Source organism: Mauremys reevesii, linkage group 3 (genome assembly GCF_016161935.1).
Source record: "Mauremys reevesii isolate NIE-2019 linkage group 3, ASM1616193v1, whole genome shotgun sequence".
Taxonomy (NCBI): Eukaryota; Metazoa; Chordata; order Testudines; family Geoemydidae; genus Mauremys; species Mauremys reevesii.
Genome location: NC_052625.1, coordinates 48,207,152 through 48,224,680, shown reverse-complemented (window position 1 = coordinate 48,224,680; position 17,529 = coordinate 48,207,152). Strand labels below are relative to the sequence as shown.

The following is a 17,529-nucleotide window of genomic DNA, read 5'->3' as shown; positions in this document are numbered from 1 at the left end:
GAGCTAGCTATCTGTACATATATATAACTGCCATGTGTGTATATTAAACGGCAGTTATACATGTGGAATCCACTGTTAGTTGCAGAATTCAAAATTCTTGGATTTTCACAATTACACGGCCACAAAATTCTTTGGTCATAGAATCTGTTTAATGAGCTTAGCTGTACAGTACAAGTCTGAAATGGAAAAGCCACACTACAGTGTGGCCTAGAAAGTTCCATAGAAACAAATACTCTTGCTGATTAAATACTGAAGTCCAAAAAATGTTGCTTTCTCAAAAAAAAAAAAAAAAGAGAACACTGCTTTTCAATTAATTTGTTGCTTGCTCTTGTAGCTACTTTCCTAGTACTGTGTTTGCTGGAAAATGGATGAGGTTGTGAGGGGAAAAATAGCCTTCTTCCTGATCAATTTAGAATAACATCTTGGCCCCACCGAAGTCAGTGGAAATGTTGACACTTGACTTCAATGGGGCCAAGTTTTCAGCGTTAGTCAATTTGAATGATGGCTCCTCTTCAATTGTATTATACCTCTCTAATGTGAAATTTGCTTTACGCCACCAGCATCCTGGCAGCTTGATTGGCTGGTGTTTGATGAAATTATCGGTGCTGATATTGGATACTGATTAAAAAGCTTAATGATCCCCCCTTGACTTTAAATTGCTCACTCAAGATTTTAGAGATGCTACCAGAGTATTTCCCTCTCTTACCTGCTTCACTTTGTCTTTTCTCTGCTTCTTCCATTATGCTTCAAAGTTTGTAGTAGGATACCAATATCATGACCACAAAAAACATTGACTGTTAGCCACCCCTTGGTGTAACCTACCAGTCAATTCAAAATATACCAAAACCCAAAGTTTAAGAACCATTGCAAGGGTCACATTTAAAATACACTCATTTTTGAGGTGGAGAGTCAAGGGAACACTAGTATAAAAAATAACCAGAATTCCAAGCTGAGGGTGAACACTAAAAGTTTTAAAGATATTTACTTTAAAATATCTTACAAGATGTAAAAACAATTATAAAAGCGTTAGAATTAGGGCTTTCACACTGGTAAGCATGATAAAAAAAAGGTAATAATTGGAGATATACCAATCTCCTAGAACTGGAAGGGACCTTGAAAGGTCATCGAGTCCAGCCCCCTGCCTTCACTAGCAGGACCAATTTTTGCCCCAGATCCCTAAGTGGCCCCCTCAAGGATTGAACTCACAACCCTGGGTTTAGTAGGCCAATGCTCAAACCACTGAGCTATCCCTCCCCATTATCTTGCTTTACAAGATAATGGGGTTACATTCCTATGATGACAAAGCTACCATCAGTTATACTCGCCTTATGCAAAATTGCATACCATGTCGCCATTTGGGGGCACCTAATGTATGTCGCATGGAAAAGCAGAGATCATGATAACCTATCCTCATCTATGGCCAACTTCTAGAAATATCTAGTTTGGAAATTTTTGCCTGTAAAGGAAGGAAAAATGAACCAACATAGCAGCTTTCTAAGGTTTAATTTTCCTTGATAACAAATCCTCTCAGACCACTTCAGATGAGAAAATGGTGCCAAAAAATGTTTTCCCAAGTGCTGAAATATGCTGCGTGAGAGAAGCTTTTCAGGAAAAATAAACACATTGAATTTTGAATCATATACCTAACAAACTTTGTTTTAAGATCACAGAAAATTAAAAAGTACAATTGTTTTTACATTTTAGCACCATTACAGAGTTAGGATTCAAACACCTCTTTTGCCACTGTGACTACCTTGCATCTTGAAAGCCAGGGTAGTCAAGATGAAACATTTAGGCTTCAGAACTCCATAAGTGAACAACAACTGGATTTGCTGATGACAAAATACAATACAAGACTTTAACTTTTTCCCCCTTTAAATTAAGATTAGTCTTCCTGATTTCTGTACAGCAGCTGGGGTGCTTCTCTGTCAGCTAAATCCAAGTCCAAGTCCCTTTGGTCTCTGGATGGCTCTGACTGGTTCTGACATCCCTTTGCCATCGGGTCCCAGGCCTGTGCCAGGAGTCCAGCCCATACTTTGAAGCATTCTGTTTCCAATGTTGTTTTCTGGGATTGGTTGGGCGTTTTCACCTACAAACCCTGAGATTAAAAGAAACACACAGCATTAATCAGCACTGCGTGTGGAAAAGAGCAAGATAATCTCCTTTAAAGCATTAACCCTTCTTATTCTCCTAATTCATCTAATAGGTTGCTAGAACAGGCTGCCTTTGCATCCACCTCTACCCCGATATAACACGACCTGATAAAACACGAATTCGGATATAATGCGGTAAAGCAGTGCTCCGGGGGGGGCGGGGCTGCGCACTCCAGTGGATCAAAGCAAGTTCGATATAACGTGGTTTCACCTATAATGCGGTACGATTTTTTGGCTCCCGAGGACAGCATTATATTGGGGTAGAGGTGTATGTTGACTCATGGCTGTATGATAATTCTACATATATGGTCTATAGTTTAACTTTCTTTTTTTTAAGAATAGCTCAATTTTTAAGCATTACACATTTATTTTTGCTGCAGATCTTTTAAGCATGAGAAGAACATGCTGGATGTCAGACTCAGAGAAAACTCAAAACCTGAATAAATTTATCAATGCATGGAGAGGACTATTTGACTACTAAGTTAGGTACAGATATCAAGCATGGGCCTAAGAAACATCACACCTTATCTTTCCACCCTCATTGATACAATAAATGCTTTTCATTCAACTGGAGTATGCTGAGATGTTTAATAAAACAACCAATTATTTATGATTGAATTCTCACAACAGCAACAAATGCAGAGCAGACAACTGATATAATATTCTTCAGAGACAAGGTGGAACAACAGAAGGTGGTCCAATAAAAGATATTACTTCATCCACCTCATCACTCTAATATCCTGGGAGCAACATGGCTATGGCAACACTGCATATAATATTCTCCAGTCCATTTGTATGCTATTTCAGTAATTTGTTTTACTAAAGATTACAGAAAGATTTAAAAGGCAAATATAAACACTGGGAAGTACAATATGAATTTTCATTGAAGAATGTTCCTTTTAAACAAAACGGTACCAACTTTCCTATATGCATTGCTTTTCCATTTTGATAAATCATCACAGTCTTAAACTTCCCCTAAATAAAATATAATACTGTAACATTCCAACTCTTAAACATCACTAAACAAAACATTTTTACCATCACAAAACATATCTGTGAATGTGGCCAAAGGTTGACGTACCATTAATCAGAAATAAAAGCAGATTCTGATCTTGGTTACATAGGTGTAAGAGTCAGTTGATATCAATGAATTTATTCTGGATTTACACCAGCATAACTTAAAAGAGAATCTGTCCCACTGTCTGTAAAATACTCTGAACGTGAAAATTACTGTATGAGATTGGTAGGTTTATCCTATTCAATCTCAATTTATCCTTTTAAAAAAGAAAAAGCTTATTTTGTGTCATTGAGCATGAGGAATCCCTGATTAATGCCTAATTGTATGCTACTGTACAATGTAAATGAGACGTGGCCACTTGTACAGTTTTATGTATCTCAGACTTGAGAACATTATTTTTAAACAAAGTTGTTTGATATGTTTTTGAGTAATATATTTTCTACAAAACGAGTGTCCATACTTTTATCATATGCTGGTACTCCCTCAGTACCACTATCTGCTTGATATCCTGTTAGAGGAAAAGCAATACACATACTAGGAGACAGAATGTCAATAGTAAAGGGGTTAACCCCAACAGATTTACTTTTCTTGTGAATGTAGAAAACAGAAGTATTTGTAGTAGCAAAGGAAAATGAAAAGTGAAAGGCATTTAAATCTAATGCCTTTTCTTTTCCATGTACTAAACTTCTGTATTACAGAGTTTTGGAGCTGATGCACTGGTAAGCTTTCCTGCATGCACTGCCTTGGATAAGGGCCTACTCCTGATATAAATGCAGGTAGTATGAATTATGAAATGGGGGAGGAAGTAAGGTGTACAACATCCTGCCCTGCAGGAGGAAAAAAAAGTTGAAACCTCTTGTCTACACTGAAGGTGAGATGTTTCAGGGAACTGGATTTTTGTTTAATCTGCTCTGAATGAATTTCCAAAGCTTGCCAGATTTGGGCATTAGCCATTGGGGTACGGACAATGTTTTTTTCCCCTCTGTATTTGTACCGCATGTAGCACAATAGACTCCTGGTCCATGACTCGGGCTCCTAGATTCTACTACCAATAAATTAGTTTCCCACCCATTCATACTAGCCTGCCCCTCCCCCCCCCCTTTTTTTTTAAAAGAACTCTAGTAACAACTGTAGGGAGAGCACAGTTATGTGTTTTTAGAGAGACTAAAGTTTTAAACTAATCATTTACCTCTGATGAGCAATTGGTTCATTATAACATTAACTTTACTAAGGAGTGTTAGAACAAAAGTTGAACAAATATTGTGAAGCTCCTCAATATACAAATCTAGAAAGCTACACTGAAACAGCGTACACAGGCAGCAGTCAAACTGAAAATGAGAGATGTATATTCAAACCTTCATGATATATCTTACTTGTGATTATTGTGGCAACAAATTTACAGTACTCAAGCATTATCTACTGCGGTCAGAAGAAAGCTAGACAGCCACTATTCCGGTCCCCAAGTCAAAGAAAAAGGAAAGAGTGTTGAGAGAAAGCTAATTTTAATATTGGTTTGAAGCGGTACTTAACGTTAGGTGATAAAGCCTCTGAAGTCAGTAGGCGCCAGGCTGTGAGAGGGTGCTCTTGAACTGACCAGCACAAAATTCAACAACAAAATCTTCCTTTCTTTTCAGGCCTCCCATAGATAGAGTTTTCATACAGACAAGTCCCTGACAATGACAGGGCATACACAGCGCAGGCTGTGGACCTTTTTAGCTCTTGCTTCTAGCACAGAAAATGGGGGGAAAAAAATTGATGTCCAAACTAAATGACGGGTAAACACCCTTACTAAAACTACAGAAGTATCCATTAGCTCACTTTTTTGGGGATAAATTCAGCAATGAAATTGGTAGTGGGGTCCTAACGTCTTAAAAACAATGGAAAAAAACAATGGAGGGGAATAAAGTTCACAGAGCTTCCAAGGAAAAGGGAAAAATGTCAAGGTGCTCACACTATCTCAGAATTGGATATGTCAGATGATTCCTGAGTTTGCATTAGGGTGGCCAGATGTCCCGATTTTATAAGGACAGTACCGATTTTTGGGTCTTTTTCTTATATAGGCTCGTATTACCCCCCACTCCCGGCTCGATTTTTCACATTTGCTATCTGGTCACCCTAGTTTGCATAGCAGTGCCAGATACACACTCTGGAGTGTAAACTATAGAGAACAGCCCAAAACAGAGTAAACAACTTTGCAGGTTCACTAGAGTCCATTTAAAAAGCATAGTTAACTTTATATAAACTATGTATCTTGCTATATCAAATCCAATTCCTCACACACTAAGAACAGAAAGAGGCTATAGAGATGAACAATTTGTACCCTGACACATGCTATTTAATAAACTCATGCTTCTATTTTTGATTTTTTCCTGTAACAGAATGCATTTCCTCTTTCTGTGACTGACAGGGTAATTGGAATACATTTTGTTTTAAAGACACTTAAGTACTTTTAAAATATACAGTATAATTACTTTTTCCACTCCATTGTACATGATTTTCTATTAGAACTCTAAAAAACCTCAAACCCTCTGAATTCAGCCAACAAAAAGGCTTATTTTTTGTTTTGTTTTTGTGCACAGAAACTCATCATGTATGTCCAACAATATTTTTGGATTTTGCTTGAGGTCTGTGCAACACCAAAAAAATTAAAGCACACTGTAAACAACTAATTTACTTTCCTGTTTTTATTTTCTTAGCAAGCGTGCAGGCGGGTTGTATTTTATTTCAAAAAGATTTGGTATCAACAGTACATTATCCCTTAGTTTAGTCAGTTTTGAAGCCTAAATCTTACAATGTCTTTATAAAAAATGAATCAAATTATAGTTAATTTATCCTGCACATTTTGAGTCTCTCCACTTTCTATAAGAAGACAGCAAAGAGTCCTGTGGCACCTTATAGACTAACAGACGTATTGGAGCATGAGCTTTCGTGGGTGAATACCCACTTCGGCGGATGCATGTAGTGGAAATTTCCAGAGGCAGGTATATATATGCAAGGAAGAATCAGGCTGGAGATAACGAGGTTAGTTCAATCAGGGAGAATGAGGCCCTCTTCTAGCAGTTGAGGTGTGAACACCAAGAGAGGAGAAACTGCTTTTGTAGTTGGCTAGCCAGTCACAGTCTTTGTTTAATCCTGAGCTGATCGTGTCAAATTTGCAGCAAAAAAACTTCAGGACCAGACTTCAAAGAGAAACTGCTGAGCTTCAGTTCACCTGCAAATTTGACACCATCCGCTCAGGATTAAACAAAGACTGTGAATGGCTAGCCAACTACAAAAGCAGTTTCTCCTCCCTTGGTGTTCTTTGCTGCTTTTACAGATCCACACTAACACGGCTACCCCTCTGATATAAGAAGACAGTTACTGGTAATTTTATTCATTGTAGTCCTTTTCCTCCATTCTATGACCAATCAGCACTCATAAATACCATTCTCATTGCTGATTGGTTGATGGATGGGAAAGAATAGAGTATGACAAATAACATGTTACATTGTTTGTTACTTTTTTTTCCCTATGGGCTTTTATTCTCTAATTAAAAGCAGTTATTGTCCTTGCAATATACATCTTAAAGCTCAGCGTCTAACTCATGTCAATGGCACTTCTTGGACTGGCCAATAGGGGCTTTCAGAGAGTGGTAAAAACATATTGTCCCTCAAAAGAGTTGCACTACCTCCAGGACATGTTCATTCTTGACCCAGCCTCGAGCAAGAACAAGAACAATTCGCTGCTGCCACCTCATGGAAAAGCAGCTATGCAAAATGTGACATGTGAAAGGCAGCGACAGGGGTGGGGGGTGGGAAAGAGGCATTGGTTATGAGGAACTGAAATCAGCACTCTATGTTAATAATTTGCAGGAATTTCACTAGCAGACCCTTCTGCCTTATAGAGACTACAAAATTTGATAGAAACCGTAATAATTTGGTTCCTGATTTGCCAGATGAGTCGGCACCTCACTGAAGTGGTTGCCATGACATAAGTGAGGGGAAAGAACTGAAGGAACAGTAACTTGGATGGCAAGACAGTGCTTTCAAATTCCTATACCTATACTGCGCAACAGCCACAGCCCAAAAAATACAAACTAGTGTATATATACACACACATACACAGCCTCTATTATACATGTGCATGCTTAATATGAAACCCATAAATGTAAATATGAAATATGCTTAATATGAAACCCAAAAAGGAAAAAAAATTGTGTATTTTAAAAAAGTTTGAGGGAATAGCAAAAACTTCCAATAAAATTTTTATTGTGAAATGATATTTATGATGGAACTAAAGGTACATTTCTATGAAATGTATCTTTCCAGAGGTGACCCCGGCAATTACAGGCTGGTAAGCCTGACTACAGTACCGGACAAACAGGTTGAAACTATAGTAAAAAACAAAATTGTCAGACACATAGATGAACATAATTTGATGGGGAATACATGGTTTTTGTAAAGGGAAATCATGCCTCACCAATCTACTAGAATTCTTTGAGGGGGTCAACAAGCATGTGGACAAGGGGATCCAGTGGATATAATGTATTTGGATTTTCAGAAAGCCTTTGACAAGGTCCCTCACCAAAGGCTCTTAAGCAAAGCAAGCAGTCATGGGATAAGAGGGAAGCTCTCTCTCATGGACTGGTAATTGGTTAAAAGATAGGAAATAAAGGGTAGGAATAAATGATCAGTTTTCAGAATGGAGAGACTTAAATAGTGGTGTCTCCCAGAGGTCTGTACTGGGCCCGGTCCTATTCAACATATTCATAAATGATCTGGAAAAAGGGGTAAACAGTGTGGTGGCAAAATTTGCAGATGATACAAAACTACTCAAGATAGTTAAGTCCCAGGCAGACTGCGAAAAGCCACAAAAGGATCTCTCAAAACTGGGTGATTGGACAACAAAATGGCAGATGAAATTCAGTGTTGATAAATGCAAAGTAATGCACATTGGAAAACATAATCCCAACTATACATATAAAATGATAGGGTGTAAATTAGCTGTTACCCTCAAGAAAGAGATCTTGGAGTCACTGTGGATAGTTCTCTGAAAACATCCACTCAGTGTGCAGCAGCAGTTAAAGCAAAAAGAATGTTGGGAATCATTAAGAAAGGGATAGCTAATAAGACAGAAAATATCATACTGCCTCTATATAAATCCATGGTACGCCCACATCTTGAGATATGGTCGCCTCATCTCAAAAAAGGTGTATTGTACTTGGAAAAGGTTTAGAAAAGGGCAACAAAATGATTAGGGGTAGGGAACGGCTGATGACAGATTAATAACACTGGGAGTTTTCAGCTTGGAAAGGATACAACTAAGGGGGGATAAAAACATAAGAACGGCCATACTGGGTGAGACTAAAGGTCCATCCAGCCCAGTATCTTGTCTACCGACAGTGACCAATGCCAGGTGTCCCAGAGGGAGTGAACCTAACAGGTAATGATCAAGTGATCTCTCTCCTGCCATCCATCTCCACCCTCTGACAAACAGAGGCTAGGGACACCATTCCTTACCCATCCTGGCTAATAGCCATTAATGGACTTAACCTCCATGAATTTATCTAGTTCTCTTTTAAACCTTGTTATAATCCTGGCCTTCACAACCTCCCCATGCAAGTAATTCCACAGGTTGACTGTGTGCTGTGTGAAGAACTTCCTTTTATTTGTTTTAAACCTGCTGCCCATTCATTTCATTTGGTAGCCCCTAGTTCTTATATTATGGGAACAAGTAAATAACTTTTCCTTATTCCCTTTCTCCACACCACTCATGATTTTATATACCTCTATCATATCCCCCTTTAGTCTCCTCTTTTCCAAGCTGAAAGTCCTAGCCTCTTTAATCTCTCCTCATATGGGACCCGTTCCAAACCCCTAATCATTTTAGTTGCCCTTCTCTGAACCTTTTCTAATGCCAATATATCTTTTTTTGAGATGAGACCACCACATCTGTACGCAGTATTCAAGATGTGGGTGTACATAGATTTATACAAGGGCAATAAGATATTCTCCGTCTTATTCTCTATCCCTTTTTTAATTATTCCTAACATCCTGTTTGGTTTTTTGACTGGCGCTGCACACTGCGTGGACGTCTTCAGAGAATTATCCACGATGACTCCAAGATCTCTTTCCTGATTAGTTGTAGCTAAATTAGCCCCCATCACATCGTATGTATAATTGGGGTTATTTTTTCCAATGTGCATTACTTTACATTTATCCACATTAAATTTCATTTGCCATTCTGTTGCCCAATCACTTAGTTTTGTGAGATCTTTTTGAAGTTCTTCACCGTCTGCTTTGGTCTTAACTATCCTGAGCAGTTTAGTATCATCCGCAAACTTCCCACCTCGCTGTTTACCCCTTTCTCCAGATCATTTATGAATAAGTTGAATAGGATTGAACACCACTAGTTACCCCTCTCCATTCTGAAAATTTACCATTTATTTCTACCCTTTGTTCCCTGTCTTTTAACCAGTTCTCAATCCATGAAAGGATCTTCCCTCTTATTCCATGACAACTTATGTCATATGATAAATAATAGATATGATAGAGGTCTACAAAATCATGACTGATGTGGAGAAAGTAAATAAGTTTTATTTATTCCTTCTCATAACACAAGAACTAGGGGCCACCAAATCAAATTAATAGGCAGCAGGTTTAAAACAAACAAAAGCAAGTTTTTTTCCCCCATACAATGCAGTTAACCTGTGGAACTCCTTGCCAGAGGATGTTGCGAAGGCCAAGACTATAACAGGATTCAAAAAAGAACTAGATAAATTCATGGAGCATAGGTCTATCGATGGCTATTATCCAGGATGGGCAGGGATGGTGTCCCTAGCCTGTTTGCCAGAAGCTAGGAATGGGCAACAGGGGATGGATCACTTGATTACCTGTTCTGTTCATTCCCTCTGGGGCACCTTGCGTTGGACACTCTCGGGAGACAGGATACTGGGCTAGAGGGACCTCTGGTCTGACCCAGTATGGCCGTTCTTATGAAAAATAAAGGCATGTAATTTTTCTTAACAGCTGTTGAAACAGGTACATTCTGGTTAAACAGTGCACTAGCATTCAATGCCATACCCTTGATTTTACAGTGATTGCCATGAATTAATTTAATTCCATCTGTAAGCTAAAAATCAGATCAGAGGTCTAATGCTGCTGCAGGCTCCACATCTGTTTAATCATTTTTGGACACAACAGCTTGCAAAAGTTCAGGATTTAAATTTGCTTAATATTTAAGAAATAATGTTTTACTAGTGTGTGAATCTCAGCAGGAAACAAACAATTCACTGCTCAGTTTTGAACTATATGGCAAACTGCAAATATATTTTCCCTTAACTGTAGAATACCTCTTATTTAGAACATAACAGCTTACCGTCTAGGCTTCTATTTGTTATATATCAAAAACAGGACAGTTACCCAATGTACTACTGTTGTGACTTTCAATATTTAAAAAGGGTGGAAAGCTATAATATTCTTGTTATTGCTAATGGGGCAAAATCAGATTTCAGTTTATTGACGAAACTGACATCACTTAAATTATTTTGGATTTACACTGGTGTAACTAAAATCAGAATCCAATTCAGCATCTTCAATAAACTTTAGGAAAGCAACACAAAGATCTTTTTCTGGCATAAGAATAAAGGAGGTGGATTTGTGCAATTTCAACTTTGACCAAATTATTATTTTTTTTAATGCTAAGGATAATTTCTCAGAAAATTATACTGCACTGAAATCTAGTCCTAGACACTCATCTTTCTTTTATAAGATTAAAGATTTGTGAGTGGAACAACTATGCCTTAGCAGACCATTACACAACTATTATTTCTTCTTCCTGCACTGCTGGCAGCCCTAAATCCGTTAAATCCTTTCCTAGAAGGATCTCCTTTTGCTTGAGCAATTTTTGCAATACATGGCCTCCTAACCCTTACCTCCTACCCTGGATCTCACTTATGTCTGTCACAGCAGAGTCAGTCTTTTTACTGCAAATCTTCCAAGGAGCATTGTGGATGGTAATTCACTTGCGTAATTGGCTCAAGAGATGAAAATCTTGTATCTGACTCTCTTACCCACTAATCTATCCAGCTGACTGCAAGCCTAATTGGCAGCTTGTTTAGTAATTTGGCTCCTAAAGTGTTGTATTGATGTTGGATAAACAGCCAATGGAAGGAGAGGTGATACATGCTGCTTCACTTTAAAATTTAGTGCACTTTCCCCCGTATTCAGAAGACATTTAATACTCTATCTTTTTTTTGTTTTTGTTTTCTGTTTCCACACCATCTAGCTGAACGCAGGGATGTAAAACAGTAGGTTTTGATCCTGATGCAAGATGCCATTCTATCAGAAACATTATTAAAATAATAAACTCTTAGACTGCATCCTCTTTAAAGAGGGTTCTTGAACAAAAGTGAAAATCTGGATTGCAGCCCAGGAGTAGGGTTTTTTTTAAACTGTATTGAAAATTTGTGTAACATCAACAGTAGCTTCACAACTGGCAGACATATTGCAATTTTTAAAATTGCTGTGATGTTAAAATATTTATAACTTATCTGTCTGATTTACAGATCTAGTTGCTGTTAATCAGATATACTAGAAGTGACTATTTCAAACACAACAGATGCAACTGTGAAGATGTCACATTATTCAGCTAAACATTTTGGGCCAAATTTCCAAACACGAGTGAGCTATATTGTGCTCACAGAATCTGCACCCACTCCAAAACCTCATGTTGCATGAACATAAACCCTACACTGATGACAACACAAAACCTGAACTGGCTTCTGGTTATGAGGCACCACAGTTCCTTTGGAGCTGCACTATCAGGAACTCCCTCCAAGGATATCCACTGAACCGAGAACAGACCTTGGCTTATTTTCTTTTCTGACTAAGCTCTACCAGGCCAGAAGTTGGAAATTATGTGTCCTGCTCACCACAGCCCATTCAGTCCTTTCTACCCATAACAGACACAATTGTGTTGCATCCTTTTGCAGGAGCGGAAGGTTGCGTGGGAAGAGAAGGCACAATAGAGGTGGAAAAGTCCCCCTTACTCACAGACAAGGGAAGAGCTGTTTGCCCAAGACTGCTTTTGCACACAGATCTAAGTGAAATGATGCAGCACATTATTTACTCCACATTTTTGGCAACACTGAAAATATCACTCTGCTGTGTCTCTGAAGCAGAACTTACAGTGTAAAATCTTCCAAAGCAGATAAAAGGAAAACTTGAAAACCTGGCAAAGTTGTTACTCTCTGATAAATGTTCAGCCACTTATGTGAAGTGAACTGTGGTTTCTGCCCAGGTCCTAGAGGACAGGGTTTACATTTGTCATAAACAGATAGTTAAGGGTTAATGTCTCTTTTACCTGTAAAGGGTTAAGAAGCTCAGTAAACTTGGCTGACACCTGACCAGAGGACCAATGAAGGGACAAGATACTTTCAAATCTTGTTGGAGGGAAGTCTTTGTTTGTGTTCTTTGTCTGGGGGTTGTTCGCTCTCGGGACATGAGAGGGACCAGACATCCATCCAGGCTCTCCAAATCTTTCTGAATCAGTCTCATATTTTAATTTTGTAAGTACCCAGCCAGGAAAGCGTGTAGTCTTATGTTTGTTTTCTCAACCTGTAAATGTTTCTTTTGCTGGAAGGATTTTTTACCTCTGTTTGCTGTAACTTTGAAACTTAGAAGGGGGGAGGGAGTCCCTCTAGGTTATATGAACTGAACACCCTGTAAACATTTTTCCATCCTGATTTTACAGAGATAAATTTTACTTTTTTCTTTTTCTTTAATTAAAAGCTTTCTTTTTAAGAACCTGATTGATTTTTCTTTGTTTTAAGATGCAGGAAATTGGGTCTGGACTCACCAGGGATTGGTGGGGGGAAAAAGGAGGGGGATGGTGAATTCCTCTTTGTTTTTTTAAGATCCAAGGAGTTTGGATCAGTGTAGCCTCTCAGGGTAATCAAGGGAGGGAAAGTCTGGGAGGGGAAAGGTGGGGGAATGGTTTATTTCCCCTTGTGTTAAGACCCAAGGGGTTTGGGTCTTGGGTTCCCCAGGGAAGGTTTGGGGGGAATGGAAAGTGTACCAAAACACTATATTTTTGGTTGGTGGCAGCACTATCAGATCTAAGTTAGGAATTAAGCTTAGAAGGGTACATGCAGGTCCCCACCTTTTGGACGCTAAAGTTCAGAGTGGGGAACAAACCTATAACAACATCACAAAAGGCACCCACAAAATTGGCAGCCTTGTGTAATCTAAGCAGAAACACTAGGGACTGAATCAACAAGGGGACTAACAAAGTCATTCTTAGAATTGATCCATTCAGCACAAGGTTAAAACAGACTACCAGGATAGTGTGAGGAAGTGTTCACTTTTTCTGCCCATACTTGACTCATTCTGTGAATGGGAGATTTCAGTTAAACTAGTACTTTTCATAAGCATTAATTCATCAAAACAAAACTAGAAAACAAATATAAATGTTGTTAAGGAAAAAGGAAAAACAAATCTCCAGGTAGCTTTGATCTAGCTAGCTTGAGTATACTGACATGAGCTGCAATCATACTTCTTGATTGCAGTATAGACATAGCCACAGTTACTCCATACCATCTGAAGATGATAGATAACATGTCACAGTTATCAATCCTTCCCGGCCATGCATCTCCCTTCCATAATTAAATCATAGGAGAAATCATATGTCAATTCCTCTTAAATATGCAATCTGTCACTTAAATATGCAAACTTAATGCTGACCAAAGTTCTCTCTAGTGGTAATAAAGATGTCAGAAAGCAAATCTAGGTATTTCTTAAGTGTGTGCCCCACAGAGGTACACTTCTTTCAGGTTTGTAAAAATCAAAATCCTGGTGCTTTATGCTGCAAAGAGTCTCCACCCTGAAATCAAGTCAGTGGGTGTCTGTTTAGACACTACTACTACCTCCTGAAGAAAGAAAACTCTGAACATGTTTATATTAGGAGCCTGATCAATGTCTCTTATGTTTTTACACTATGGAAATGTTTTCTGATATGTTAAAAGGTTTTTTAATTTTTATTGATGTAAAATTACAGAAAATGTTATACACTGAATTTCACAAAACAAAACTACATCAGTAAGATTCTTTCCTTCAAAATTAAATTACAATGGTAACATGAAGACAGCTATGCTCTCTCATCCCTAGAAAGGGTCCTTCTAAGATCAGGGTTAAGGCACAAGGCAGACCAGGATTGAGAAGCTTCCATTACTGGTTCAAGTGCTATACTTATCCTGTTTGCAGACAAAGATCTTCTGTCTCTAGCACTGTTCACCTAGTAACTTTAACAAGTCGAACAAAAACTTAAAAAACAAAAACAACAAAAAAAACCTTTGCCCATACTACCATGCAATATTACTTAGACATCAATTCTAAGCTGAATGGAACATATTCTATATTTCTCACATAGAAGCAACGGGGAATTTAAATAACAATTCATACTCAGTGTTTTGAAAATTTAACCATAGTTTATCTAGGTAAGCCCAAGTCTGCCATTTATCTGTAACTATCCCAGAAAGTTGACCTTCCCCACAAGCTTAGCCTGGGCAACCTCTGTTACAAAGGTGTAATCACAACGTTTTTCAAATAATCATATTGGCACTGCAGATATTCAGGTCTTATTTTTAATCACTGATACATTAAGCATCAGCAAAATAGTTTGCTTAGATGCTCCACAGGCAATTTTAAAAAAAGGAATGAAAACCTTTAGCCTTTTGATTACCTTGTTAAAGTGAGTCATGACAGCACTATAACGGTGCTCGGTATGGCCGCTATAATTAAGAATCTGTCAGGTTTTTCTTTAAAACACATTTTTTAAAAAATTAGGTTTATAACTCAGTCATTTCAAATTGTATCATCTTGAAGTGTGACATGCAAACCATCAGCCCAGAAAAAGACATTACAATTAAAATTTGCTTTTACAAAAAAGTGATCAATATTTGTTAAGATGCATGGGATAATGTTCTGTGTGATGCCTTTTATATTTCCCTATACATTCTATGTTTTAGTCATTTGTGCTCTATCATTTTATGATAATTTGAAGAACAAAATCTGAAGAAAGCCATTTGTTTGTTTCTGAAAACCATTTACTGGAGTATGCACACATTTTTTTTTAATTTTACTTTGCATTAGTGTTCTATAGTCTGTAAATTATGTTAATGGAAATCCACTAATGTCAAACAGAATTTGTGCACAAGGAATAGTGTGTGTTTCTGAGGTTTAGAGGTTCTAAAATGAGAGAAAAAACAAACAGGATCAAAGGGATATAGGAAATATGATGGAGACCAGAGAGTCACTTGGGGAGCTCAGAGAGAGTGAGGTACACGGAAGATGAAAGATAACCAGAACACAAGAGAGAGAACTTGGGTAAAAAAAGTCTATTCAGTTTATGAGTATAAACTTTTAGAATTGTTCTGTAGCAACTACAGAATGGATTAGAAATTTTTAAATGGACAATCTTTAAACTTTCAGTGAATATTTCAAGTGCATACATTTCAAGGACACACTATTAATACCATCCTTTATTTTATGTATAATTACATTTTGTTGGTTGTTAATTACTTTTACTAATACTGAACATGGTTTTGGTAGGCTCATTTTCTCTGACAGGTAAACTAAATAATTAAATATACTGAAAAAAGTTTGTATAAAAATAATGTACTTTGAGGGCATTGTGTCACTGCAACGAGATGTGTTAGGGTGTCATACTGACTAGCACGACTACTCAGGTAGTTGGAACAAGCACAAAGTCATGCAGAATGACATGCACCCAAGTTTCATTGCTTAAACTGCTTTTGTAGTTTGAAACTTACTGCTTAAAAAGGTATCAATTTCTATAGAAGAAGCTGGATGGGAAAAAAATGTAGTTGCCTATGATGTACAGTGTGCTGCAATCGTTCTTTGAGTCTTAAAAAATAGAAGTCACATGTAAAAAGTACGCATTATTTGCAATCACCCTTGTTTTAGATGGTAAACTAATTAACTAAGTTCATGCAGTATTAAAAGAGGAGGCTTTATCAAACAAGCCAAAACAGAAAATGTATTATAGCAAAAAATGCAAAATAGGACTTTACTGGTTTTGCTATCAGCTGTCTAGAAACTCCCTTCCCACCCATATCTACTAGCATTCCTCTTATTTTGTTCACTGCTTTTCAACACAGCTCTACCTCACTTTTACAGATGATATTTTTCAAACAATAAAACTGCTGTTAAAACTTTCTTGCTTCAACAGTTTCTCATTGCTGTAAGAGTAAGTCTACATCCTTTGTTACTAATATACACAAACCTATTGGTATGTGACTTTGACTCAAGGCTGAGAACAGGCTATAAATTTAGAAATCAATATCTAACTCTATCAATATTCATTTTACTTTTTCTTTCAATATAAAATACAAAGGTGAAAGAACAGTAAATAAGCTAGAGTACTGAAATAAATTGGGTGTTCTTGTCACAATTAATAAATGTTTACCCAATAACAGTGCTAGCTACAATAGTCTACAGCCTTGTAACATGTCTGAGAGTATGTACTGGAGCAGGTGCTAACCCGACTGTTCACAAAAATACACACAACATATTTCCATAGTTAATTAGCAATCACCAGTAAATCTCCTTGGTACTATTTATCCTAAATATATAAAACATACTGTGCATATTGCTATGGAAATGCATTATCCAAGCAATTTTATTCTGGAAACACAGATTGGGATTATGGAACTAAACTGTTCTGCTCACCTACCTGGATGACATACTAGGTCATGCTTTACTAATTTGAAGTATGTGCATCATATCCCAAGATAAAGCTTATACTCTTATGTTTCCATATTATTTTTTTAGTTAATCCCAGTCATTTTATTTCTATATTTTAACTATGTAGATCAGCTGGGGAAAAATCCCAACCAGGACAATGGTATCTTGTCCTACTATAAATCCCTTGTTGAAATGTAATGACATTAGGTAAATCCTTTTCTTTCTTCAAATAATGATATCAAATGTTCAAAACAAATATCAGTGTTTTAAAATTAATTTAGTTGTGGGAAGGAGTAGTAATGGAGTGAACTGAGGTAGTGAACCCATGTATTTCTGAAACATTTTTGTGTGAACATAGCTACCATTGTTTAATTTACTAAATGTTTTTCCAAGTTTATACTGGTTTCTTTGAATCTTTGTGGGGTTTTTTAAACATAGAAAAACACTTCACATTATCAAAAGCTAATACAGAAGGAAATTGAACTGCTTTTTTTGAATTAGAAAGATAAATTCACGCTAGTTAAATAGTAGCAAAAACAAGGCTTTTTCTTTTTCTTTCTATGATTTTGTATTTTTTTTTAAAAGGCCCTGTATCTCTCTCTGTTTAACACAAAAA

The 17,529-nt window shown here is 37.3% G+C and overlaps 1 protein-coding gene across 4 annotated transcripts in view; it reads right to left on the bottom strand.

Annotated features, from left to right (window-relative positions):
* Positions 1-282: 282 nt before the first annotated feature.
* GPATCH2 (G-patch domain containing 2) overlaps positions 283-17,529 on the bottom strand; it is a 173,730-nt gene continuing 156,483 nt past the window's right edge. For 2 of the 4 annotated variants that reach the window (XM_039530865.1, XM_039530860.1), the window contains exon 11: positions 283-2,098. In XM_039530865.1, the coding sequence (XP_039386799.1) occupies positions 1,929-2,098 (170 nt within the window). In that variant the 3' untranslated portion in view covers positions 283-1,928. The remainder of the gene's footprint in view (positions 2,099-17,529) is intronic. The other 2 variants (XM_039530862.1, XM_039530861.1) reach the window with 1 other exon arrangement.